Genomic DNA, 26645 nt, shown 5'->3' with positions numbered 1-26645 from the left:
GACAGGGGTTATGTGCTGTCTTTTATGAGTCCCTGTAAAAAGTCGTGCAGTGGCATTTTGAACCAGCTGTAGATGCGAGAGTAACGACTGACTGACTCCCACATAAATTGAGTTACAGTAATCCAGACGGGATGAAATAAAAGCATGGATCACAGTTTAAAAATGTTGCCTAGAAAAAAAAAGTTTACGTTTGCCAGTCACCTTAAGTGATAAAAACTGGACTTAACTACGGCTCTAACTTGACTGTCCAACTTAAAATCACTGTTCAAATTAACACCAAGATCAACAATAAGAGATTTACGATACGCTTCCAAGGGTCTCACATCAACAGGGGAGGACTCACAGGGGCCACTGGGTCCAAACACCATCACCTCTGTTTTCTTTTCATTTAAATTTAAAATGTTTGAGGCCAACCAAGCTTTAATGTCATCTAGACATGCCGAAACAGGTTTTATGGAGAGTGCATCCTTCTGTTTCAACGGTAAATAAATTTGGCACTCATCAGCATAACAATGAAATGAGATCCCATGCCTTCTAAGGATGGAACCTAGAGGCAGTAAATACAAGGAAAACAGCAATGGCCCTAAAATTGAGCCCTGTGGGACACCACATAAGAGAAGCAGCTGATGATTCTGAACTGTGAAGGTTCACAGAAAAAGTTCTATCTGCCAGATAAGACCTAAACCATTTAAGTGCAGTGCCACCAATGACAACTAGGTGACGTAATCGTGACATTAAACTCTTGTGGTCGACTGTATCAAAGGCAGCAGTTAAGTCATGCAAAACCAGAACAACATGGTTACCAGAATCACATGCAAGGAGAATGTCATTAGAAACCCTTAATAATGCAGATTCTGTGCTATGAAGGGTTTTAAAGCCTGACTGAAAAACCTCTGTAATGCTGTTCTCATCCAGAAAAGATTTTAGTTGACAAAATACAATTTTCTCTAAAACTTTAGAAAGAAAAGGCAGCTTGACAATAGGCCTGTAATTAGCCAACACAGTATGGTGAAGGCCAGGTTTCTTAAGCAGTGGCTGCACTACTGCATGTTTAAAATTAGCAGGAACCACAGCAGAGGACAGATTGCCGTTAATAATGGCCAGAACAGACTGCCCTATGCTAGTCCTGTGCAGTACAGCTGCAGAACCACACAGCAATGCAGCAGGCTGATATGCCTTCCACAGCACCTTAATGTGAGCCTTCAATTAATTAAGCAGGTGCACCAAATTCTTTGACCATTTTAGATCCTCGCTGATGTATACAACCAGGAACTTGTAGCTGTCCACTTTCTTTACCTCCAATCAGCAGTGGCACGTGATGTCACTTGCTTCTCCTTATATCCTCAACCATCTTCTTGGTCTAGCAGATGTTCAGTGTGAGGTTGTTAGTCTCACACTATGTGACCAGGTCTGACACTTCCCCCCTCTCATAATTGCCAGTGATCAGGCCAACAACCGTTGTATTACCCACAAACTTGAAGATGATATCCGATCAGGCTGCAACAGCCTGTGAAATGGAGGCTACGGCCATGATGGGGGTCTGCATGCTGGATATCTCTGCCTGATAGGTGATGGGGATGCTTGCTCAAGGGAGATTGCACTGCTGGAGGAGGGTCAGTGTGCAGTGGCTACATTTCCCTGATACCATCCTTACTAACCAAGAGCAGCCGCAAGCATTTGTAAGAAAGTGCAGTGGATATAGAGAAGGAGTTGCATTGCATGTCAGTTGCTGACCAACGTTTTCAATTCTGATAAATGGCTTTGCCCGGAACTTACTGGAAAGCTGCAAGTGCGTAAATCAGTCGCTCCGGCTACCACGTCATTAAACCCTGCTGGCACTTCAGCTTATATTAAAAAGAGGAACATCACGAGAGATTCATCCACCCATCTCCAGACCACGTCTTGCTGAAGGCTGTGGTGATTGAGATACAAAAAGATGACACGGCCAGAAGGCTGAATGTGCTTCGCCTGTCACAATTAATGAATTCACTTCCAGACCAACAGGCTTCCCCTGAAACACTTCAGAATATGACATCAGCTGCTAGGAAGACATAAGGTAGGAGGAGGCGTTTGGCAGGTAGCCGAAGCGATGAACACCAGCGCGGCATGCGCAGCTCACAATGATACCTCTGAAGGAACAAAAAATCTACGTAATTTAGCAAAAAAGGCCACGCTGACCATGTTCTTATTAGGCAGATGGTACTGTGCTGACAAGTGGGGGGGGGGGGGGACTGGCCGGGGGTATGGGAACAGGAAATGTTTTGAAAGATGGAGGGTATACCAGAAGAAGATGACGAACAAAAGCTTTCAGTATGCAGCTAAGCACAAAGCTCCCACCTCCCAACAGAGTCTGTGAGAAATCGAGCTTGCTATACTACTACTGGTTGGGGGGGGGGGGGGGGGGGCATTTGAGTGACCGGAAAGGAAGTACCACAGCCACAAAGGAAGCCCACCAAGCTTCTAAAAGAGAGACCCTTTTAATGCACAACTCTGTGTACAGGCTCATCCATTCATCACCTCCCATAAATGCTTATCTACTGCAGGGTTGCAGGGAATCTGAAGTGCATGTCAGGAAGCATATGGGACAAGGCAGGGGACACGACGTGTGGGGTGATCACTCCACTCCATTATATGAAGAGAACTCACACACATACAAGTGCCCACAACATGCGATTTTAGAGGCACTAATTCTGCACTTCTGGCCACTGAAAAGTCTTACTAGGTTCTTGCTTTGTTGGGAGGTGGTATGCAGCTCATCTCCAGTGCTTATATTTGCGCCCAAGCATTCATTAGAGGCTCAGCATAGCTGTACTTGTGGCTAGTCGACTCCTTGACAGCACGGATGTCAGCTGCAATGTCCTATTTGCCTCACATGTACGTCGCTATGAACATCTGCTAGATAAAAAAAAATAAAAAATTCACCAAAAGCACATGATGTTAGACTGGAGTAGGACATAAGCACAAAAGACTGCAGTTAGAAAAGACAAACCCCAGAAATAGAGCCAGGGCCGGAGTGGAATCCATTAGCCAGCAGTGGCTACAAAATCAGCTAGTTTTAAACAGAAATAATCAGCAGCCCAGGTGTAGACACCGCAAAAGCAATGGGCCTAAATACTAATAACCAAGCCATGCAGTCTACACAGTGTGATAACTTAAGCAAACGAATGCCGGTGTCTGACACTGACTTCACATATTCCCTCTAAACAAGCCCACCTGTTGAACCGTTTTCAGACTTTTTGATGGGGTATATTCCATTTAATGACATACGGATATTCATTGCGAGTTCCAGAGGGAGAGCACCCTCCTGACACCTCAGGAAATCAGAGAGGTCGATGAGGAGAGTCAGCAGCATGGTCTTCCAGCCGATGAGATGAAATTAACCCAAAGCATGGAAGTTTCACACCACCATAATACATGCGGCCCACAAAGTGAATAGCTGAGATGGACCACTGCAATATTACAGCCTCCGCAATTCTAATAAACCATGCTGTCTTACTTGTTTTCACAGTGCTACTGCACTTCTGTTGTCAACTAACTTGTATGCTGTTAGCTGTTCTCTGTATCATGTGTCTGAACCAGTATTCGACTAGCCATTGTAACATCTCAAACCGTGAGCTATGTGCCATTATCAGTCGGTCAGCTGCATGGCTCCTCAAGTTGAATACGAGTTACTACTTCCACAAACACAATGTATGAGACTTGGGTAGGGGTGTAACGGTACGCAAAAATCACGGTTCAGTAGATACCTCGGTTTTGAAGTCACGTTTCAGTATGTTTTCGGTACAGCGGAGGTGAAAAACAAAACATAAATTGCTTATTTTTTCTTTATTAAACAATGGTCTAATTAAACAGTTGTTCTTAAACAAAAAGTCTCTGTCAATACCTACCAATAAAAAAATAAAATTTACTTAAAATTAACTATACCTGATCTGTATTGTATTGACATTAGCAGCTTTCAGCGTCATATTAGAACTGTGCAACATAAACATTGTCTCATAAAATACAAAGCATAACAAAATAAATATCCATTATGGTACAGCATTTAAAAAAATACCCATGCAGTACTTGTATTCACATTAACAACTTACAACTTACATTGCTCAGGGGAAACACGCAAACGTTCCGCATTTGCTGCATTTGTTCGGTATGCGTACCAAACCGAAAGACCTGTACCTAAAAGTTTCAGTATAAAAACATGTACCATCACACTCCTAGACTTGGGGGGTAACAAAACACGCCAAAGCCATTGAGTACACCACAAGGTAAACATCTGCTGACCTCTATGTCAGGAACAATTTACTTTGTGCAACACAAGAGAAATTTGTAGGATCAACACAGACTCTGCAGCATAGATATATGCCCAACATATTCAAAAACAGATTCAGACAAATATGAGGACACATTCCGGGCATGAAAGATTCTGGTTTAGATTCCCAATTACTCGATTACACTCCATGAGTCGATTATTTAAAAGCATCAGTTAAAATCTTCCTTATCTATTACTCAGAAATATGGGGGAAGGTAGACGGCACATGGCGGACGAGTGACAAAATAAAGAGAAAAGGCATCGGTTGTGTGGAAGCACTTCACATTAAAATGAATGAAAATTAATTCAGTCGTCTGTGAGTATTGCAAGGCAGAACTTAAATATCACCACAGCACAACTGCCATGCAAATAAATGTTAAAAGAAGACATTCAGGTTTGACGGTGAGGTTAGGCTGATAGGTGCCATTTAGCCTCCCAGTGTAGCCTAGCCTGTCATCACTTTGACTTTGCCACATCATCTTACATAATATGGTACAAAATAACCATGTAATATTACTTGTTTTACATATTGTGTATTGCAAGGCTGAACAATATTGGAAAAAGTTCACACTGCAATATTTAAAAGGTTTTCGTGATATTTAGTAGCTGGACATATAGCCAAATAGACCTTATTATCTACCAAACGGAGTCCGGCAAAAAGTTGGTGGTGTTGCCATGACCAACAGGCACAAAGCAGTGCTGAAAAATCACTTGCTTTTGCTCAATATAGTCGCTGTGGGATATAAAATGATATCCATATGGAGGAAGACATATGTTTTGTGATCGGTTCTTATTCGTCTTTCTCCTGTTCACTTATTTTTGTTTAATTCCTCACAAATGCACCACACGGTCTGTGAGTGAGTGCAACAGCAAGGACGAGAATTATTGTGACTCTCTCACAGAGCACATGCAGAAGTCATTAAATAAGCAGTGCCAGTAAACTTAAAAGTGATTTTTTTTACATATACTGGATAATATTGAAAAAGAAGTATTATTAAAATTGCAAAGCTTGTTTAGTTTTATTTCCTATGATTGAGCAAAAATGTTTTAGTGCAACTTCATGATGGTTTGAACCCAGCAAAGAACTGTGATGTGACAATTGCATGTGCATGAAATTCCATGTTGATATTAACATTACACATCATGAAAGCCCAGTGCTGTGGTTGGCACAGTTGTGTGTGTGTAGCTTGCATGTTCACCCTGTGTGTGCGTGGTTTTGGCAGATCCTCCAGTTTCCTTCCATTATTCAAAAAATTGCAACTTAAGAGTAACTAAATTGACAATATGTGTGAGTGTGCTCCCTGCAAATGGCTGGTTGGTCCTCGCAATTTATACATAATATATAAACAACTACTCGATGAATCGTCAGGATTAAAATCGGTAGATTACTCAATTATTAATACAATCGATAGTGACAGCCCTACTCCCCTGTCCTCATCATCATCACATGGCAGACACACCTATACAGCCCGCTGGCAGATGCAGGTTTGAAAATGGAGCCCCTTAGCAATGTGGAGATACATGCACGTTTAGCGCCAGTCTTACCATTAGGTGTGATGAGAGAGCGGATAATACAGGCAGCTTCAAAGAAGAAATCCATGAGACCAACTTCTCTTGGACGGATCTCAAGATCACTGGCGATACATTACATGCATCCCAAACCTCCCTTCAACCAAGGCCTGATGGAAGCACTGACGCAGACCAGGACAAAGAAGTTTGACTCAAAGGGCTCCAGGCAAATTAATTCAAATTCCCATTCAAAGCAGGTAACACCAAGCTGAGCCACACACGTTTAGCTCCCCGATGAAGGCGGATGGCCATTTTATGGGTTCTTCGACTTTTCTGCTGCGACAACGCAGAGTTGGCTCTCCATACTTCCACACAGAGATTCCCAAACAGGTTACTGATATATAAGTGTTAGTGGCAAAAGGAGACCCAGGGTAGTGTGTTAAACACTGGCCATATTAACCAGGGCACATTACATGCAGCGTGGGAGCAGAGTGTGAATTTCCCACACAGTCAGCATCACCGTGCAGTTGCTACTTTGAATACCCAACACAGCAGCCTTTGTGCTCCGCACTCCCTCCAAGTGCCGCAGCCAGACCCATTTAATATGCTGCATCTACAGAAATACAAGCACAGCGGGAGTGAAGGAGTGGAAGAAGGCCGCGGTCCTTCTGGAAGGCATCCAGGACTCCATGCAGCAAGAGAGATGCCCCAACTCACATCAATGCTACGCTAATGCAGAAATGAAATGAGGGATGTGAGCAAAGCTGAAATTTACATAGGCATATTTAGAGGGGTGATACCGCAAAGAAATGTTAACCAAAAGCCGACAGTATGCTGATAAGAAAAATCCTAAAGCAGGCATTACAATCATGTTTGGGGTTTGAGTAATGTACAACACACACTCCAGAAAAGCCCCTTTCCGTAAGCAGCAAAGAAACCTATGAAAGTGTATTTTATGTGCCACAAACCATGGCCAATCGAGACAAAATGTGCTCAGTGTGGCTTGATTGTTTGATATGGCTTTGCTAGATTACAACTGACGCAAACCTGCCTGCCAATCTCATCTTAGACATCCAGTACTTTCTGAAAAAAGTTTATATTTCTCATAAATAAAATGCAAATATAAGTTCATCTATGAGATTTCATCAGGAAACAGCCACCTGAACATGGTGCAAGTCTGGGCTGCCGAGCACAAAAGCATAGTGAACATAAGGGGAGAAGACGAGCTTAACTGCATGTGATGCATCATTTGTTAAATTTGGATGAAAGCCTCTGCTAAATAAATGAATGTAAAAGTAAATGCCTGTATACTGCATCCAGCTGGCTGCCAGCAGGGCACAAATTACACGTACGAATGCACGATGCAGACGCTGCACAAACCCTGATGCTACATCGACATTAATCCTCGATTATAATCAAGAGTCTGTGTTTTGGAGCAGCTACGTGCAAAGAAACAAAATTTGAAAAATCGGTTTGCCTTTATCAGAGCCATCTTAAAATGCTCTACCCTTGAGAAAGTACAATGAACTCAAGCCAACCAACTTAATAATAATAATCGATACTTTATTGATCCCTGTGGCCTCCCTCAGCTTTATTTTGTAGTGTAACCTGTCCGCAAAGGGCTGCCACCCGTAGCAGTGCCCAGGGAGCTGGGGGTTAAGGGCCTTGCTCAAGGACCCACAGACGTGCTGAGGCTGGGTTTGAACTGGCAACTTTCCGATTACAGGCACACAGGCTTAGCCCACTGAGCCACACACTGCCCCACTTCCAGATGGTTACTTCATTGGTGTTCATTGGGTTAAACCAGGCAGTATCAGACAGTGAACAGTTACTCCCAACCACTGTAACTGACATATATAAAAATTAGTGGAAAGAGACAAATAAAGCGGGGCAACACAACGGTTCAGTGGTTAGCACTGTCGCCTCACACCTCTGGAACCTGGGTGCAAGTCTCTATCAGGGTTCCACGTGTATGGAGTTTGCATGTTCTCCCTGTGTTTCTTCCGGGTACTCCGGTTTCCCCCCACAATCCAAAAACGTGCTGCGGCTGATTGAAGTTACCAAATTGCCTGTAGGTGTGCCCTGCAATGGGTTGGCACCACATCCTGTCTTGTGCCCGTAGCCTCAGGGATAGGCTCCGGACCCCCTGCAACTCTAAACAGGATAAGCGGTTTCAGAAAATGGATGGATGGATGGATGGATGGATGGATACCTGATGTCAGGCAGAAGACAGAGCTCCTTACATTAACCAGACGTAGGGTGGTTGAATTCTGCCCCTGAGGAGCCAGGCAGGATCCATAGGAGAAGATGCCAACTCACCAATGCCCTCCACCAACTGTCCTTTTCCAGGGTGCACAGAAGTGACAGAACACCATCAAATGTCAACACCCCACTGTTTTCCAGAAGCAATGCTGTCGAAAATGGACAGCACTCAATGTGGGTCACCCATCCCTGGAGGGCTGTTATCATGTGTGCAGAGCCAGGAACCCCTGTAGTTCACGTAATCCTGCTTTTAACTGCAATGACACGTTGTTACCCCATTTAAGGGGATTAGTCACAGCAATCTATTTGATGCAAAGTGACAGAAAATCCTGAGACTACCAAGCTTTTTTCTGGAGGCCGCTTCAAACTTAAAGCCTCAAAGATTTCTTAGTTCCTAGAATCACTTGAGCCAGCGGGGAAAATACTTCCTCGACTCCATAACTGTCCATCACATGCTAAAAAGAGATCAAGTCAAGCCACAAAGCAGTACAGCAGCAATGTCATGAAGACACCTTCAAGATGTTCTATTTTAACTCCTGCTACACAGTAAACATCATTAATAAATGCTGCAGTCTAATAAGAGGTACATAAGAGATGCAGTGTCCCTGGCACTAACGAGCTCGCTCTCTTTCGTGCTCTGCCAAGGTCTGCTTATCAATAGCTACTAATGGAGTCAACAAATGCCTCCTACGGTAGATCTGAAAGTGCTTACAAATTTAGATGTGTGGCATTGGTCCTGTAGGTTTCAATGGCAAGCTTTATTAAGCTTATTAAACTGGCCGACTATCAAGTTCTGCTGGGACCAACCATGCACCATTGACAACCTTCGAAGAGCAGTGTCAGGTAACACAGCACACTCTAGAACAGGTATTGTGGAGGGAAAGCACCCTCCCGACACCACCATACCGCATTTCTTTAAGTCCTTGTTTTTTTTTTGTTTTTTTTTTTTTTTTTTTTTACAATCGACTCAGTTCAGCGGCTGCATGACAAAGCTAATCGAAACAACAACACTAACCTTTAAGCTAAGCTAGCATTCAATTATCAGGTGCAAACTGAACTTCCATCGAGTCCAACCCAGCCAACGGGTACTAAAAAAAAATACATAAAAGAAAAGAACAGCCTGGCAATTTTTCTATCCACACTAATACAGGGTGATGGTTCAGGATTAGCGGTACTCAGTTGTTGAAAAGCAGCAGCAGTGATTGGTAAGTTGCCAGGGGTCACCACCCCTTTAAACATCCCAACACATCACAGCAACAAACCCCCCCCCCCATCCTCATCCTCAGCTTAAAGGCCCCAAAAAAGGACCTTTATTGAGACACCTAGGGCTTGACCAATTTTGCAGTCCTGCGACTCACAGCCCATTGACAGGCCAACATATTGCACCCACAATGCGAGCATCGCCCAGTGGCTCGGGCATGAGACCCTTAAAACCCGCAGACATGGTGCATAACGTTACAGTGCCGGGTCGGGCTCCGATGACGATGACAATGCGCTGCAGAGACTCAGCCAACTGGCAACGAGATCCCAACAATCCTCAAGCTGCAGACAGGCTCAAACAGCTTCAGTCTTTTATCTCTCATCTTCCCTCCCTCGCCTCGTGGCAGCAGCCTGCATTTTTGCTAGTCTTCCCAAATAACGATATCTCGTTAGCAAAGCTATAATGACATTACACAAGTTCGCTGAGCAAAAGGCTCGGGATGGTGACAAGCAGAAGCCCAGCTGAGGGGAGGATGATGGGTACCCCGGACAGCTGTAGGGATGCAATTACAGCTCTGAAGAGCTGGGAAGGAACCAGGGGGGTGTGGGGTAAATACTGTAGCATCTGACCACAGCATTTGTGTTTGAGGCCGTCCAGAGGAGGGTTAAAGGTTTGCCACCTGAATTATCAATTCTTGACTGGGAAGGCTGCATAAATTTAAGGCATCACCGTGAAGCATTAGAATATGTGACGCAAGGGAACTCACCATGGGGCTGTCACCAATCACCAACCAATCCTGAGAAAGATCGTCACATTAGTGACAGTTGCAGGCCTGAACACTTGTATGTATACAGGTCTTCTGTGGGTATGTAGTGGAATGTGCAGATGATGGTCAGGACAAATCATCACTACTGGTGGGAAGATCACTACTTAAGGCCCAGCTTTAGTGAACATTGAGATCTTGGGTTTTCATGTGTCATCTAGCCCTCCATCTGCTATAAGTGCTGCGGGCTTTTGTCCACCCAAAACACAACTTAAAGAGGTCTTGTTACATTTGGCAGCAAATACTGTAGTAGAAGGAAACCTAAAAGACCCCTGCCCTGCAAACCAGGCACTCCCCAACTCAGGCTACGTTTGCACTAAAACCTTTTCATTTAGAAACACAAAAATTTTCTTCCAATTTAGCCTTCCATCCTGACTACCACGGATCTTTTTCTGAGAAGCAGAGTCACTGTCTGGCGGCTAATCTTTCTGTCAGTGCATCAGTGCGGATGCTCATAAACGTAAAAAAAAAAATTGCAGTGAGCCCCGATTAGCTCTCTTTCTTTCAATGTCTCTTTACCTGATAGGTTATTCTTCACAGGAATGAAGAATGCTTTCCTTTAGTTTTCAAATGGAGGACAAGACGTACAAGACTTGGGTAACCGGAGGCAATGGTGGCGCAGGAGGTAGTGCTACCGTCCAGCAACCAGAGAGTTGCAGGTGCGAGCCCCAGTTCCTCCTGAACCCATCGAAGTGTCCTTGAGCAAGACACTGAACCCCAAATTGCTCCCGGTGAGCAGGTTGGCACTTTGCATGGCAGCCTCTGACACCAGTGTGTGAATGTGAGACAAAATTGCAAAGCACTTTGAGTGCTCGTAGCAGTAGAAAATGCACTATATTAATGCAATCCATTTACTTTCGCTACCTGGAAAATGTTCTTTTGCTTACTTGTATGCAGCTAAATCATGTTTTGTGTACATTTATGCTGCTTACAAGCAAAGACAACTATGAATTTACCAATTGCTGCTTACTGCAGATAAATTACAATAAGATAAGATAAATTGAGGGTAAGAGAGTGAATAAAGTATGCTAAATAAGAGCTTAGTATGATACATACATTTAATTTAAATGCATGGTTGTGTGTGAGAGTAAGCAACAGTCAAAACTGAACTTTATAACTCAAAGCTAAATTATTTTTACATCTATTACTACGTTATCACTTCTAGATTTATAAAAATTTTTGCTTGGTCAAAAAAAATGGGCAAACACATTGTGCTCAAGATACAACAAACAAACATAATATAAATCTAAAATTAGCAAGTGCACATACCCCGTGTCGGCTAATATCATAAGCTACGTCATTTGGTTTTTACACGATGCAGTTTGGATGGAAAAGATTTTTTCAACGCTATTGATAATGGTAGTGTGGATGTAGATATTTCTCTTTGGAAACCCCCATAAAAAATTTTTCAACACATTAGCATGGACGTAGCCTCAGTGATGAGGTCATGAACACACCTCATTTACATACTTCCCAGGCTGCAGGTAGGCTGGACTCTGGCAACACATAAGCAAGATAGTGACGCATGGTCTGGGAAATATCCACAGAACAACTGATAAGACATCAGTACAACTGTCTATCAGTCTGCTACATAGAGGTGCGAACACTAATTTTGGGATAAAAGGTATTTGCAGTGCATGTAAAGTCTGAAAGCAAGAGACTCATCTCACAGTAATTCATCTTAAACAATAAAACTCATATCAATGAAAACATGACCAAAGGGTCAAACAAATTAGACAAATAGAAAATTAAATTAGACAATTTATCCCCAAAGTACAGCAAAATGTGACACACAAAATGGTACTTATTTAAATAAAATATTACTTGACAATAGCATTCTGCAAAAATATGGCTGGCCATTCCTCACTCGTGCATGTTCTCAAACACTCCAAATAAAATGTAAAGAGAGCAAATCAAACGTGTGTGTGTGTGTGTGTGTGTGTGTGTGTGTGTGTAATCATTTAAGAAATTCCATGCTCCACTGGACCACCGCAGCACCAAACAATCTTTCTGCTGAGTGTACAAAGACAACATCCACTTCTAATCATCAGATACCTCCTGGTCAGTTCCCCAGGAATTTAAAAAAGAGTGCTGATGCTCTCTGCATCCCAAAAGGATGTGTGACATTACTCAAGCAGCATGAGGCAGAGGATGAGTGCTGACCTGGAGAAAGTAGGAGATCATTCAGGATACAGCAGAAGCTCTGATCTCTACATTTGTTAAATGAGTCTTTAATTAGTTTATCTGTTGTCTACCGAGGAAAAGTCGCAAAGATCGTGGTAGAGCATGAAGAATGATGGGAATGCAGACGGAGCAGAGATGAGCGACTGTCTGGCAATTAGAGGCAATTTAGACGGCACATTAATGGGGAGACCCGCTTTTGGAAAGCCAGAGCTTCAACAAAACAACAACAGTGACAATCAATATGGATCTCAGGCCCATTCAGATGCACCGCAAACCTAATCTGCCATTTCAGATTTGCCGACATAACCCCCTTTTTATGCAGAAACGCCACGGGTTTTATCTTGAATAGAAAACATCTCTGGTACTCGGTTCAAAAAAAAGTGAAGCGTTTTGAATCAGGAGGCAGAAAAACAGCATAGGAAATTACTGCACCACCAATCAGATGAGAGGTCAGCGTCTGTGGGGGGAAGCTAAGCAGAGGTCTCCTCAATGCCAGGCGCCTTTTAGAGCACCGGGCCCCCGCCGTTTCCATAGCGTCTCATATGATACATTCCAATTAGCCGACTTCCCCGGGAAACACAGCTCAGCTCAGCATCATATGCATTAAGGTCAGGAGGATTAGCCTCTAAGTGAGAGGAGGGGGTGGGCAGCTACTATGCTCCGCCCCCATTCTCTAATCCTAGCAATGAAGGCTTTTGCACAGCTCCTCAACGCCCACCTACACAGACAGCTCACGCATAACCGGGGGCCCTGCAGTATAGCCGTTGACTCACCGATCTGAACATGCGGGAGAAAAAATAGGAAAGGCATGATATCACCGTAAGTGTGGCGAAAACTGCAAAAGCTGGCTTTCTGAGGGGGGTGGGATATGTTCAACTGTCAGTGTGTCTAAGGGGGCGGCTAAGTTTTGGTCACCTTATGTTTGTTCCTTTTCATTTTTGAACAAACCAGATTTTTGGCAAATGTTCTAACTGTTAAGTGCCTGTGCAGGTAACACTCATGTCCATGTCGCCCCCTAGAGGGCAGTGGGGCAGGGTACACATCACACACGAACAGACAGAAAACCCACAGAGACATCAGTCATTAAAAAATTCAAGCTGCCATTTTCCCATGTCTAAATTCAGGCAACACACTCAACTTACACTCTCATTTCACATAAGGGCATCCAAATCAGGACAGAGCAAGAGACAAACCCCCCCCCCCCCAGTGACGACAGAGATTAAGTGGCAGTGGAATGGAATAACCCCTCACCAGCAATGTCACTTCCCTGCGAGCCTGCAATCCTGGACATTCTTGATTTCCAGAAATACCTGCCATATTACTACATTAGCATGTTAGGCAAAATGTTTGCCATTCATATGCAGCTTGAGCTGTATTAATACCAGAGAGTACCTCCAAAAACCATATTAACATGAAGGATATGAATAAAATGCATCCATGTTATAAAGGAAGCATTCACACCAGTCTGCCATTCTACCCCCCCCCCATTTCTGGCAACCAGGTGGGCACAGCTGGCTCCAGCCCACCTCTGAACGCTTCTACAACCAGCACAGTGCCACACGCGAAACAAGGGGGTGAGGAGACTGAACTGCAAATGATACATGCAGGAATGAAAATTTCTTTATACCCAGCAGCATCCAGAAGCCACATATGGAAGTAAGCATCTTCCTGCAGGGCAGAGGTACCTCCTACAATAGCAGGAACTAAATTATTGACGTAGCACATACATTTAGGTGAACAGGTATTATGATATGTGCGTGTGTAAACAATAGACAGGCCGGGGACATCCACTCTGTGGGGGATAAACAAAGCCCACCCCCATTACGAGTATGCTGCCGATGCTGTGCCCCGGGGGCTGTCCCACTAGGTGTACGCGGGGGGGGGGCCCTAACACACAGCCCTAACTGCCCACCTCTTTGCAAGGGACCGGTTACCTTGGCAACAGCAGCATGATGTGGGCAGAAGCGAAGAGATGTTGGACAAAGGGGTGCATGTGTCTACACAAGTGTGCAGGCAAAGGGGTTCTAGTTATGCTGCCCGGCCCTCTGGAGTAAAAGTGCAAACTCAGGCGGGCCACAGCTCACAGGAACCAAACTGCCTGCTAATATCCAGATTTACAACAGGGAAAGTTCAGCTCTCGTCAAACCTGGGGCCAGCCGTCCACATCCAAGGAAGAGGTAGTCTAACACACAGCATTGCTCACAGAAGCGGGAGCAAATTGGCACATTATTCACACTGTCAGACGTTAATCTGAGAATTTTACTTTGATTACTTGCAGCAAATCAAAACATTTCCACACCTTGGGCCATGAAAGCAAGGTCCCACTTGCTCTGCATCACCATAAATACCTTCCAGCGTGCGCTTCAATGAGACCACTCTGTTCAGATTGCTGAACTCACGTTGCATTTGTCCCTGGCGGATGGACACCACCTGAACACACAGATCCACCGAGGTCCCAGTGCTCCCTTTCCATATTACTTAACACACAGGGCTGCTCTTAGCAACCAGCTTGGCTCTTCAGAATCCCGTACCTCTGAAACCCCTCCTGACGGTGGGTCCCTGGCAACCACAAAAACATGGCCTGCTCGCCACAGCCAGCCTGGGCCAATCATGATCCTCCACTCTCTCCAGCCAAGCGGGTAGCTCGCTGTGCCTTGGGGGCTAATGGGTACACCTCCAAGTTTGGGGCTTTGGTAGCAGCTGTTAGAGGAGGAGCCACTGAGACACAGATAAAACCTCTCCCACCACACACACACACCAAGAAACTCCATGACTCATTTCAATGACCAGTGGCCTGTACTACGAAGTGGGGTTACTGGCTTATCGGGGTAACTTGTTGGATTTAAGGTAGTCTGGGCAAAATGTAAGTGAATGAATATGAAGTCCCAGCAATGCTGGAGCCCATGACAAGAGCACGCTCTGTATCCATGGAAACAGCCTCCGATTATATTCACAACCATTTCCTCGGTGATCACAGTCTATGCCACGGTCCTGAGTACAGGCCGAGGATGGCAAGTGTTTCATGTACTCACGCACACATGCGCCCACACCCACTCATGTCCATGCCCAGCCAGGCGGGTCCCGACTTGACTCCACATTGTTCAGGACTAGCGGTCCATCACAAGGGGACGGCACCTCGGCAATGGCCTCCCGGTGCAGTTCAATGCTAATGACAGAGTCCTTGCAGGTGAGCAATGAGGAGGAACAAATGTGCTGCCAACTCCAGAGTAGCCCTCACCCACCTCCCTCCCTCGTTCTCTCTCTCTCACACTCTCCCTCCCTCCATGTCCCTCCCCCTCCATCGAAGAGGTTGCAAGCTTTTGTTTCCCATAAAATACAAATGGCTATAGCCTTTCACAACCTGACATAGAACTGGAACCCATGAGGGAAATGGGAAGAACCTGACAGCAGTGCTCAAACCCAGAATGGAAGAAACTGCTTTGAGATATACAGGACGTAGGGGACCATTTACTAGCTGCTATGATAATGATGATGACGACGATGATGATGCTGGGCACTGCTCCTTAGGCACAGTGAATTGATCTATGTGGATGGCATGATCATCCAAGATGATACATGAACGGATGACGGATGTTCCTGAGCCTGAGCAGTCATCCCACACTTTGTTTTCTATTCATAAAGGTCACAGGTACCATTCTGTACTCAACTCTTGGACCAAGAACATAAAATAGAATAAGCACATCAGTCAAACATCATAAGCCCTAATGTTTTCCCCACCACGAACAAATGTCAGCGCCAATCTTGGCCCGGAGCGCAGTTCTCAAGCCGTGATTCGTGGGAAGATGGCCCATAGACACTTCTCCATAGCGGTCAGATCCAATGCTTTTACTGCCACGTAAACAATAAAACACTGAAGCAGCATTTCTCAAGCCAGTCTTCAGGGATTCCCAGATAGCCCACCTTTTTGCTCCTTTCCAGATCCTAGCAACCTTGTACAAGGTATTTGGGGTTCTTGGTTCAGGTGTGCTGGAAGCTGGGAAGGAACAAAAATGTGGACTGTCTAGGGGTCCCCAAAGACTGGGTTCAGAAACACTGCACTAGAGGATTTTCTTTCTTGTCATCATTCAGTTTCCCCATCTACTAATCATCCTTCTAGGAAATTGGTATTAAAAAAATAAATAAATAAAAAAGTCACCTGCTCAGCATTGCAACAGCATGACAGAATAAGAAAAAAGCATTACAGAGCAAGATGGATGAAAAACCTTTAAGGCCTCAGGAAGGGTACTACACCTTTAATTCAAATTAACAAAATTAAATCAGGATTTAAAGATGGATTCATGAACTACATGCATTACATACAAGCACATAACATGCCGTATATTAGCCGGAAGTTGCTAAAGGTCTAAACAGCCCTGCATTTAAATGTTTACGACTCGCGTCTCTGGTTGCACAACCTCCCCTATCCGCCCTGACAGCTGAACACAATCCCACACACACAACAGCTGCTGTCCATGGGCCCCCCATGGGCCGATAGTGAGTGTAGGAGAGGAGCTCCAGAGCTCTGCGGTCACACACCATCGACGCGTCTGGTAACAGGATCACAGCTGCAGGCCGCAGGCTAACTCCATGGCTGGGGGCCTCTGGGGCAGAAGGACCTTCGGGGAGCCGCCTGCAGAAGGCTTTGCTCAGATGCCAAGCTTCAGCCAAGTGCCAAAGGATGCTGACCCCAAACAGGTATACAGTATGAGAGAAAGTGTCTGTACCAAAATTTACAGTGCCAGGACCCAGAGCAGATGAAGGGCTGCAAAGAGGGTCAAACACCCTGAGAGAACTGGTGCAGGATCACAAGCCGGCACTCCTGATAGAGGTGAGTGCATTGCCGTTAGAGAGCACAGTGCTTTTCTAGTGGGCATGCTGGCGTCCCCCGTCACACGAGAGGCACTGAGTTTGATCACACACATGTTTATTTGCATGATGGAATATATAAACATACGATGACCCAGCACCGGCCTGAATGTAATGCTGGCAGCTGGGCTTCACCCTCTAGCTACACCAGCAGCACCCAGCTACTGGATCCCAGTCCAGCTCTAAGCGAGGCAGCAATATGCAGCTTGTGGGATCCTGGTCAGCAGCTCCAGCAACATCATTCTAGTCCAACCTCAAAACAAGCTCTATTTCTATTACGTTTGTTCACATCACACGACAACTACTAAACAATATAAGTCCTTTAAACACACCAAGACATTTTTAAGGAAATTCCACTCCCCAAAATCACTTACTTCCCATTTCAAATATAGGCAATAGGGTAATTTAAGTGAACAGAATCTCATGTTCAAAACATAAAAGTGCATTGAGCTCAACCTGAATAAACAAAAGAATGAAGATGAATAAATAAAGATACTCAGGTCAGGAAACCCCACAAAGGATGAATAGACAAAAACGCACTTTAGAAACCCTGAGTGATTCTGAAGCAAACGTTAATCCAGGTCAGTGATGGGGACAATGGCAAAGTGGGCAGGGCTTACAGCAGACAGCAACTACCACCAACTTGCTTACATGCTGGCACATGCTGGCAGACCGCCTACTGATGGTGAGAAGAGCTAATTAACGGCAGGACATCGGCTCGCCATTTAGGACCAGGGCCTAACAGTGCCCAAGCAAGGTTGCCTCCCTGGTCCAAGCTCAAGGGCAAAGGTGACGCAGTGCAGGAGTTTCCCCATCTCGCAGGACGTGTCCGTGAGTGAGCTTGACGAGGCCCTTCCCGATGGCGAGTGGCCCTTTGGACGGAGGCTGGCCAGACTCCAGCATGCGACAGTGTCATTCCTGACAAGCCACCTTCAGGGTGCCAGGGGAAATGGGGTGGGGGGGGGGGGTGCACCCATCATGCTGATGTTGTAAGGTCAGTCCTCAAGGCAGAGGAATGACAAGTGACAGGACAGGATGGGCCACCACAGCTTTGTGGAAACCCGCTCTGCCAACAGAATCACTAAGCTGTTCAAAATGTTCAAAATTCTTTCCAATTATACCGAAAAAACACAGCGATTTTCTGCTCCAGCAGGAACATCCTTCAGAGGGGGCAGCAGTGAGAAGCGGCGCTGAGGCCGTCTGGGTGCTCACATAACCACCATTTCTGAACAGGCAAATTACCCCAAGGAGCAGCGTCCACACAAAACCGGGACAAAAATTCTGCATTCTGCTATCCGTGTCAAGACCAACTCCGAGAGGGGCCACATTTCGCAGCGAAACAAGGGCACATGACATGATGTTCTCTTGGGCTTACTGCACATCATCTTCCCCACTGCCCACCTAGGTGGTTTATAGGCTAAATAATCCATGGGAGCCTGGTAGAAAATGGCCAGGCCTCCAGACAAGCAGAGAGCAGCTGAAATCGCCGCACCGTTACACTGGAACAAAAACATGGCTGGGACACATGAGGACTGCCTGACATTTCTTGCTGAATGCCAAACACTGTTATACCTAAAAGCCTAAAATGTCTTAAAGTCTGATGGACCATCACCAAATTATCAATAAACGAGCCTCAACTGAGTCAACATCACACATCCACACAAGTTAACTTACTGCATTACTTTCATTTGTTTTCCTTTCATGTGGGAATTGTGTGTTATTTCAACTCACAGAAATGGATGGCCTGATTTCTGAATCTTGCCACCTTCTTGGGTGTACAGTGCCATTCTAGTGCATTGTCATTGTCCCTCCCCCATATTAAAAAAAATATCCAATCAGCACAGCTTATTTAAACAGGGCAGCAGAACGATTTACAATCATAAACAATGGCAAAGTCATTAAAGCTGTACAACTCTGCACTCATACGTTAATTGTGCCCTGTGAGAACGTAATTGAACCACAGTATTAATAAGACATATAAGGATGCTGTATGCTGAGAAATGTATTTACGTGTAGTTATGCATCAGAGCAAAACTGGCAGCACTGAAAATGAAGACTCACAAGTGAAAAGAGGAACCTGGATTTAAGCAGGACCTTCATCTGTCACAAAGACAGGGACGAACAGTCAACACCGCAACACACTCTTGGCGCACACACACGCTAAGCAGTCAACACCAATTGCTACGTTACACATGTTTTTTTTCCAGGTCGCACAAGGAAACTTTCCCAAAACAACACGGTGTGCCCTTTTCCCCACCCTGCCCTGGCAGAAACATCATGGGATTATAACCCTGAAACACGGTATGGAAAACAAAAAAACAGGCTGTTACATAAACTTAATCGTGTCTCCTGAGGACAGGTTGGGAGGGAGCAGGATTGGCATTTAGTCTCTTTGGATTCGGTCAGCATCGGAGGAGGATGGGTGGGTGCTGGGATTGGCTGCCAGGCTCTAAATGCTCCTCCCCAACCCCCCACTGGTTCTAGCATTTACGCCACCTGACAAGTACCAGGTTCGCCCATCAAAAATACTGGGCATCCTACAGGACAGGTACCCGTGACAAAGCAGCCAGGGCGACCATTTCGGAAAGCCAAAAGAGCAAAATATGAATAATAATTCATAAAAGAGGGAGCCCACATTCCCTGGAACGCCAGCAAAACAACACAGCTGATCCGACGCCTGAGCATCTCCCGTTCATCTTATCAGCACCGAATCACACCATTACTCACACCGACACGGCATCCCGCATTAGGAGGCCCGCACCCGCACTAACCCACAACCTGCCGTGGCTTGTGGCTCAAGTCAAGTGACAAAGCAGTGAGTGGGAAGTCCAGCCCCAGGCCAACAGTGGCAGCAGCAGCACCAACAGCCATCCGCGGCATCGCATCTGACTAGACGCACAGCAACACCGTTTGGCACTGCTGATGAGTGGAGACCCAGCTGCGATGAGGGATGCCCCGGCATCTTCACAGGCTAAAGGAGAGGCTTCAGGGAGCAGGGATACGTACTGCTGTAGAGGGTGTCTATCCACGAAAGCCGAGGGAGGCTGCGACTGCTCAGGTGCTCCATGCTTGTTCTTTCCCTTTGCTTCCTTCTCTCTCCGCCTCTCTTCCTCTTTCTCTCCCTCCCTCTCTCCCCAACCCCCACCGCGACGTGCAGCTGGGAATCCTTCTTCTTTGCTCAGCGCCAAGAGGCAGCGCTCATCTCAGGGCGACAAAGGAGCCCCCGAAAAAACACGACAATGGAGAAGTGGGGGGGGGGGGGGGGGGAGGCGCTCACAAACTTAGAAAAAATAGAAAAATAGAAAAAACAGAGATCCAGCAGTTAGAGGAAGGAAAACCAGAAAGGAGGAGTGCGTTGAACACGGCTGAGTGGCCAATGGAGGCAGTTGCTTATTGCACGGAGAGCCGGGGCAGATGCACGGAGCAGCCGAAGGAGCAGCCTGCGCTCACACACAAGCGTTGCTACGGCAGCGAGCGCTCTGCTCGCACAATCTTGTGGACTACCTCACAGGCACTCACCCCTCCCTTTTGCCGCCTACTCCTCCCATCTCTCTCTCTCTCTCTCTCTCTCTCTCTCTCTGTCTCTCCCTCTCATGCTTGCTCACTCACCCACTCAGCCCAACCCTCCTACAAAAACAAACCTGTGAAGACGAGTCAGTGGGCTTCCCCGGATCAGGGACAATGCGAAAATGTGCGCTGGAACCTGACCTCATTTCTTATTTGGGGGGGGGGGGGGGAGTGCCAGTACATAGCTCCCATTTCCCATGGTTTAGAGGTACGCTCCCGGACCAGCGAGGGGTGGGGGAGGGGTGGAATGGGATCCTCCCAGCCTGAGGGCAGGGGGCACAGACAAAAGCAGCCGGCTTGCATTTCAGAAGGGGGGCAAAAGGAAGAAAGGGGCCCGTCTGCCACCCTTACCACACCCAAGCAGAGGCAGTCAGGCGAGAGGGGGTGCAGGGGCAACTGAGGAAAGAGGGGAGAGGAAGGAGAAGCAGGAGTGGGGGGTGGATTAGAAGTCTGTTCACGCAATGACAGGCTGTGTCTCCTTTTCTGACTCTGACCCCCAGCCCAAGCCACCTGCTCGAGGCAAAAACAGCCACTGACACCAAACTAAGACACTGAATTGAGCTGGTGCACTTTCCCAAAATAAACTTTCAAAAGCCCCCAGTTTCTTATTCTGACCAAGTGTCTGTTTTAGGTCTGTTTGCAGAAGATAAACTCAGACTGAACAAGCTTCAGAGAAGTAAATTGACAGGATAAAATGTGTGAAACGTTCATTAAATGAAACTACAATGACTCATTCACGAAGATGACAGCCCCCCCCCCCCCAAACATGAATTACCACAAAAAAGTGATTCTGAATTAATGACTTTACAAGTGATTCAAGCCTGCTGAAATGTAATGTTCACCCAAGGCGGTTTCCAAGCACCAAAAAAGGTTTGAATGCAGGGATCAGTGGGCAATCCTTCCTTTGTTAATTTAAGTCTAGCAATACAGCCCTTCCACAAGGAGGCTCCGACACCTATCGCACATTCACAACTGCTTTAAGAGGCGATCAGCACTCAGGAGTCCCTTTAAACAGCCAGGGTGGGGTTGGTGGGGGGGTGGGGGGGGGGTTGCGCGTGGGCCACAAGCCGCAGATGGTAGTGCAGTAGGAGACGGAGATGACATCGCCCAGTGAGGATGAACTCAGAGGAGGAGGGGACCCCAGAATAGCCCTCGATACACAGCACTCATGGAAAGAGATAGACTCCTCTATATGCTGGAGTGTCCACAAAATAGCAGAACAAAAGAAAATTCTCCCCCTGGCTGATCTCGGAACAGATCCTGAGTGCTTGTAAATTAATTCAATGCAGTCATAAAATATTAACCAGCACCATTAAAAAATGGATTATGTATATTGACACTGCACCATAAGGAGTACTCATTGCATAATTAGACTACATTTATATACTCGCTTGTTCATAGAGACTTCAATCGGTGTAAGCGCTTCCAGAATACAAATGAATAAACAGACTACTTGCATGCTAATGTCAGCTGGCCACACCCCCTTCTCCCGATCGAGGCTGTGATTGGCAGAGGGAGTCCGTGCAAATCATGAGAGATCTGTGCCTGACACACAGCCCCAACCTCCGCGCCCCCAACTCAGCCCATCCCGTTTGTGATAGAGCTTGAAGAACCATAGGCAGCCACTATTAGGACACAAAAGCTTGCAGAAGCCCCCCCCCCAATCCCAAACTGTCACAGTCAGTTAACAGCCTGGGGTCGTCTCCTGTGTGATGTGCCAGCTGGAACAGGCAATCAACAGGGTACCGTGGAAACAAACAGAAGGCACTTAACTCCAGTCTTCTGATTGGCTGGCCAATCTCATAGTCAATTAATTGGGAACAGTTATGTGTTTGTCCACATGCTGTCACACACAGACATACCCAGGGTAAGAGACAATTATGACCAATTAACTTCAGCTCTGGAAACAGTCAAAAACGGATACAGTGGAAGTGGGACAACCCCAGTTTAAAGACTTATAAACGAGGGTGGCAACTGTGACCCTGATAGGAGGAGGAGTGATGAGTCGATGGTTTCCAGACAGGCAGCATTTTAATTTTCTTCTCCTGCATACAAGTCCCACCAACCCCCCCCCCCAGGAAGGCAAAGCAAAGGAAATCAACACCCCCCCCCCCAACCCAGCACCATTAAAAATTGATTTGCTGCCATGCTGCGTGGTAAGAGGCTGTGGGTTGTGCCAGTAGACAAGCATCATTAAAGGACAGCGATACGAGGTTGCCAGGGGAATGAGCGGGCTGCTCTGGGGGGGGTGCGGGGGTTCAGGGTAACATTCAGGCTTTGTGGGAGTGGTGTGTATGTGCAATGACCAGAGGGGAATTTTTTTAAAAAACTTAATTATTATTTCTATTTTTGAAGGTATATATAAAAGCACACAGATATGCAGCATGACAGATGGCCAGGAGCTTGGCTGCTGTAATCTTGGGCCACATACACTGATGTAAAACATGTAGCAGTTTAAACGGGACAGATATCACTAGTGTGTCGAACGATGACAAGGATTATAATAATATACCTGGTGTTTTATTTAGGAGCAACACTGATATGGCACATGCACCCCAGCAGACACGCCGTGAGGAATCGTATCCGGGAGGTACAGAGCGGACTTGACCTGAGGTGAGGTGTTCAGGGCCCCGGAAATATGCCTGCATTATGAAAAATAAACCTGAAACTGTCTGAATTTCCTGCCCTCCCCACCAACCCATCCCCAACCGCTCAGCCTACTGTAGAGCCCCTTCTGTAACTGCAGAACCCCTCTGATATCAGCTGCCCGCCCCCACCCCCAGCTCCAAGCCACCAGTTCAGGAGATACTAAGATTGGCTGGCAGTCAGGCTACTGCAGCACATCTCCCTCTCTCTCTCTCACCCAAAGAGAAGACCCGCACTCCTGAGCAGACACACGCTGACCGCTTTGTGTCCACATCAATGACTCTCCCAACATGAAGCCTACGGAGAGTCACCGGTACATGGCGTTGTCAAAGTGTCTGATCACTACAGCTTCTGAGGGCATGTGGTTCCCTGCCGAGATCTGCTTGGCCATGCAATGTCTCCTCCAGGGCAACGGGACGTGCCGACCATAATCCCGCCGACAGTCAACTCGCTCTTTGTCGTCCACATCAAAGGTCCCTTGCAACCATGAATACCTGGTGCCTTTCCACACCTGCTGAACAACACTCAGTCACAAGGCCTGCTTAACAGGCACTTCTGTCAGGGACTGGAGTGAGCAGAAGAGTGCATTTGTATTCATTACTAGACATGATTTCACCAACATTTAGATATTAAACACCTGAACCTGCCAGATGGGCATAATGACTTTACCTTAGCTGTATTTCCGTTCTTGAATAAAATATGAAAAGCTCTTTATTTACAGTAAGACCCAGAGACAATGAGATGGAAGCATGGGCTGTTTGGGACGGCAAGAGAGACACGGTGATGGCAGGGCCAGCCAGGATGGCGATATGGGACTGGAGACAGCACAGCCAGCTGGGACAATGACAGGGGACACAGAGATGGCAAGGCCAGCTGGAACGGCGTGAGAGACACCGCAACGGCAAGGCCAGTAGGGACGGACAGAGGGACAGGAAGACATGGCCAGTTGGGACAGACAGAGGACCACTAAGACGGAGATATGACACATCCTGCGGTAGCTTATGTTGCGTTCTGTTTACCTCAGAGGTCAGAACCCGGAACTGGGAATGACCTCACACACAAGTTAACAGCATTCCAGGTCAAGTCAGAAAGTCATTTAGCACTACCAAGGGCACGTTCCAAAAAGCAAAATTTATTGCTTATCCGGATAACTTGTTGGATTTAATTTACCCCAGTTTAAATGGCCTTTATCTTTGTTCACTTACTTTTAGCTCAGAACACCTTTAATTAAGTTGTCCACTTCATTGAAAAATCCTGCTTAATGAAATGAGCCCCGGTTGTAGCCTGGCTAATTGTTAGCAATATCAGTGGATAACAACACATTATGTGGTACTTTGCGCATAAAAACACCATAGCAACAAGTCCACAGATAGAGGTTGGACTGTAAGACCGATTTAATGAGCCACAAATAGGACACAAGTGCCAATAAACAGTATATAACTACAGCTTTCACTGCTGTTGATAAAAGGGCGCAGCCATCTTGAATTCTAAGGTCGGGGTTGTGTCGATTCGTCCGAGTTCACGAGTCAGGATATAAACTTCAGGGGCGTTCCAGTTGAAATTTCCGACTAGGAACTCGAAATTTACAAGATACGAGTTCAAATGGAACGGAGCATTAGCTCCGATTGGGGTCGTCTCCGAATGAGGGAAGGGGAGGCCGCATGAGCCATCACCCTCCTTGTGGGTGTGCGTGCCTTCGCTATCTGTGTTAGGGGTGGGGTCACTTTGATCGACTGAGGTCAAACACCACGTAAAAGAGATAATCTGATTGGGCTGCCTGTGAGGGAGGAGCTTTTGTGCCAGCAGGGGGTGGATTCAGAGGCTGGGCTGCACACAGAGGGCCCTGGAAAATATCAATGTGTTTTTTAACTGCATTTGGACCAAAGAAAAGTACTTGCACTCATGTCAAAACTGAAGCTGTGTATGCATTAAACACAAACATTCACATGAAGAGAGCTCAAATAGGTCCTTATGAATGTACACAAATATGTTCCATGTGCAATTTTACAGAGTAATCCTACGGGGGGAAGAAAAAAAAATAAAAATCAGTGATTCCACATTGATGTTTATTCCTACCAGAAACAATCAGTAATAAGATTTTATAATAAGCCCTTTCAGTTTAGCATGAACAGAAATGCTTAGAGCCATAACTTCCAGTGAGCATTTCGACATAATGAACCGTTTTCCGTAATAAACCCTTTCGGTACAAATAGTAACACTTGGAGCTATAACTCCCAGAGAATTTCAGCGCAATGTATTCCTTATGAAAGCTACATCTTAATAAGTGTATTACAATCAGGGAATATACCATCAGAGCATGACATGACATATGACATCAGCAGAAAGTGCCAGATGGTCCCGTGATCAGAATGACTGCAGTACTGTTCCATTAAAAAAAAAATCAGTAAAGAGAATCATAAATGAATCTCCACCATTACCCCATTACCTGCCACCCAGATTCAAAGTAAGATTAATTGCAACTGCTTCGTAGGTGTGATAAATCATGAAGAAGAAAAAAAGATTAATTTGTGCAATTGAATATTTACATACAGCCACACAGATTGCCATTTAGAAGCACAACCTCAGGCAAAATATTCAAACCCGTTAGAATGAAATCCATTTATCACTTATACCATCGTCAGGTCCAAATGTTTCCCCAAATGCCACTGAACACAGTCCAACGAGTGGGACAGAATTGATTAATATCTAGTGAGGTTGCACTAATCTGAACTATTTTTCACTAAGAAAGACAGCTACTGTTGCAAGTGGTTGCACTACCCTCTGTTGGGAACGTGACGAGGTACATTTAGGGTTCAACATTGGGCTACAAGAATGATTCCTGGTCTTAGAGGAATGCCTGATGAGGAGAGATTAGCTGAGCTAAATTTGTTCAGCAACAAGCAAAGGAGACTGAGGGGGGACATGATCCAGGTATATAAGATTCTAACAGGTCTGGATGCTGTTCAAACAAATAGTTACTTCAATATTTGTTCAAATACAAGAACTGTGCCATAGGTGGAAATGAGCAGGAGAACATTTTAAATTGGATTTCAGAAAGCACTCCTTAACACGGTGTGTAGTTAGAGCATGGAATAGTCTTCCTGTTCATGTAGTGCAAGCTAAAACCTTGGATTCCTTTAAATCAGAACTAGATAAGCTTTTAACAACTTTAGGCTATTAGTTGAATTCTCCTGAAGAGAGCTTATATCCTTACCACTGTGGTTACCCAAAAGTCCAAATACGCAAATAATACATTTATAATCCATTGATGCATACAGGTG

The 26645-nt window shown here is 45.8% G+C and overlaps 1 protein-coding gene across 3 annotated transcripts in view; it reads right to left on the bottom strand.

Moving 5' to 3' along the window:
• The window catches only part of abr (ABR activator of RhoGEF and GTPase), a 127996-nt gene that overhangs the window by 72991 nt on the left and 28360 nt on the right, over positions 1-26645 (bottom strand). The window contains exon 1 of one of the 3 annotated variants that reach the window (XM_072713741.1): positions 20158-20307. The exons of the other annotated variants lie outside the window; for them this stretch is intronic. Within the exon in view, the coding sequence (XP_072569842.1) occupies positions 20158-20218 (61 nt within the window). The 5' untranslated portion in view covers positions 20219-20307. Of the gene's footprint in view, positions 1-20157; positions 20308-26645 lie in introns of those variants that run through there. 3 annotated transcript variants of the gene reach the window in all.

Source organism: Paramormyrops kingsleyae, chromosome 6 (genome assembly GCF_048594095.1).
Source record: "Paramormyrops kingsleyae isolate MSU_618 chromosome 6, PKINGS_0.4, whole genome shotgun sequence".
In the NCBI taxonomy this organism is placed as follows: Eukaryota; Metazoa; Chordata; class Actinopteri; order Osteoglossiformes; family Mormyridae; genus Paramormyrops; species Paramormyrops kingsleyae.
This window is presented reverse-complemented; position numbering and strand designations above follow the sequence as displayed.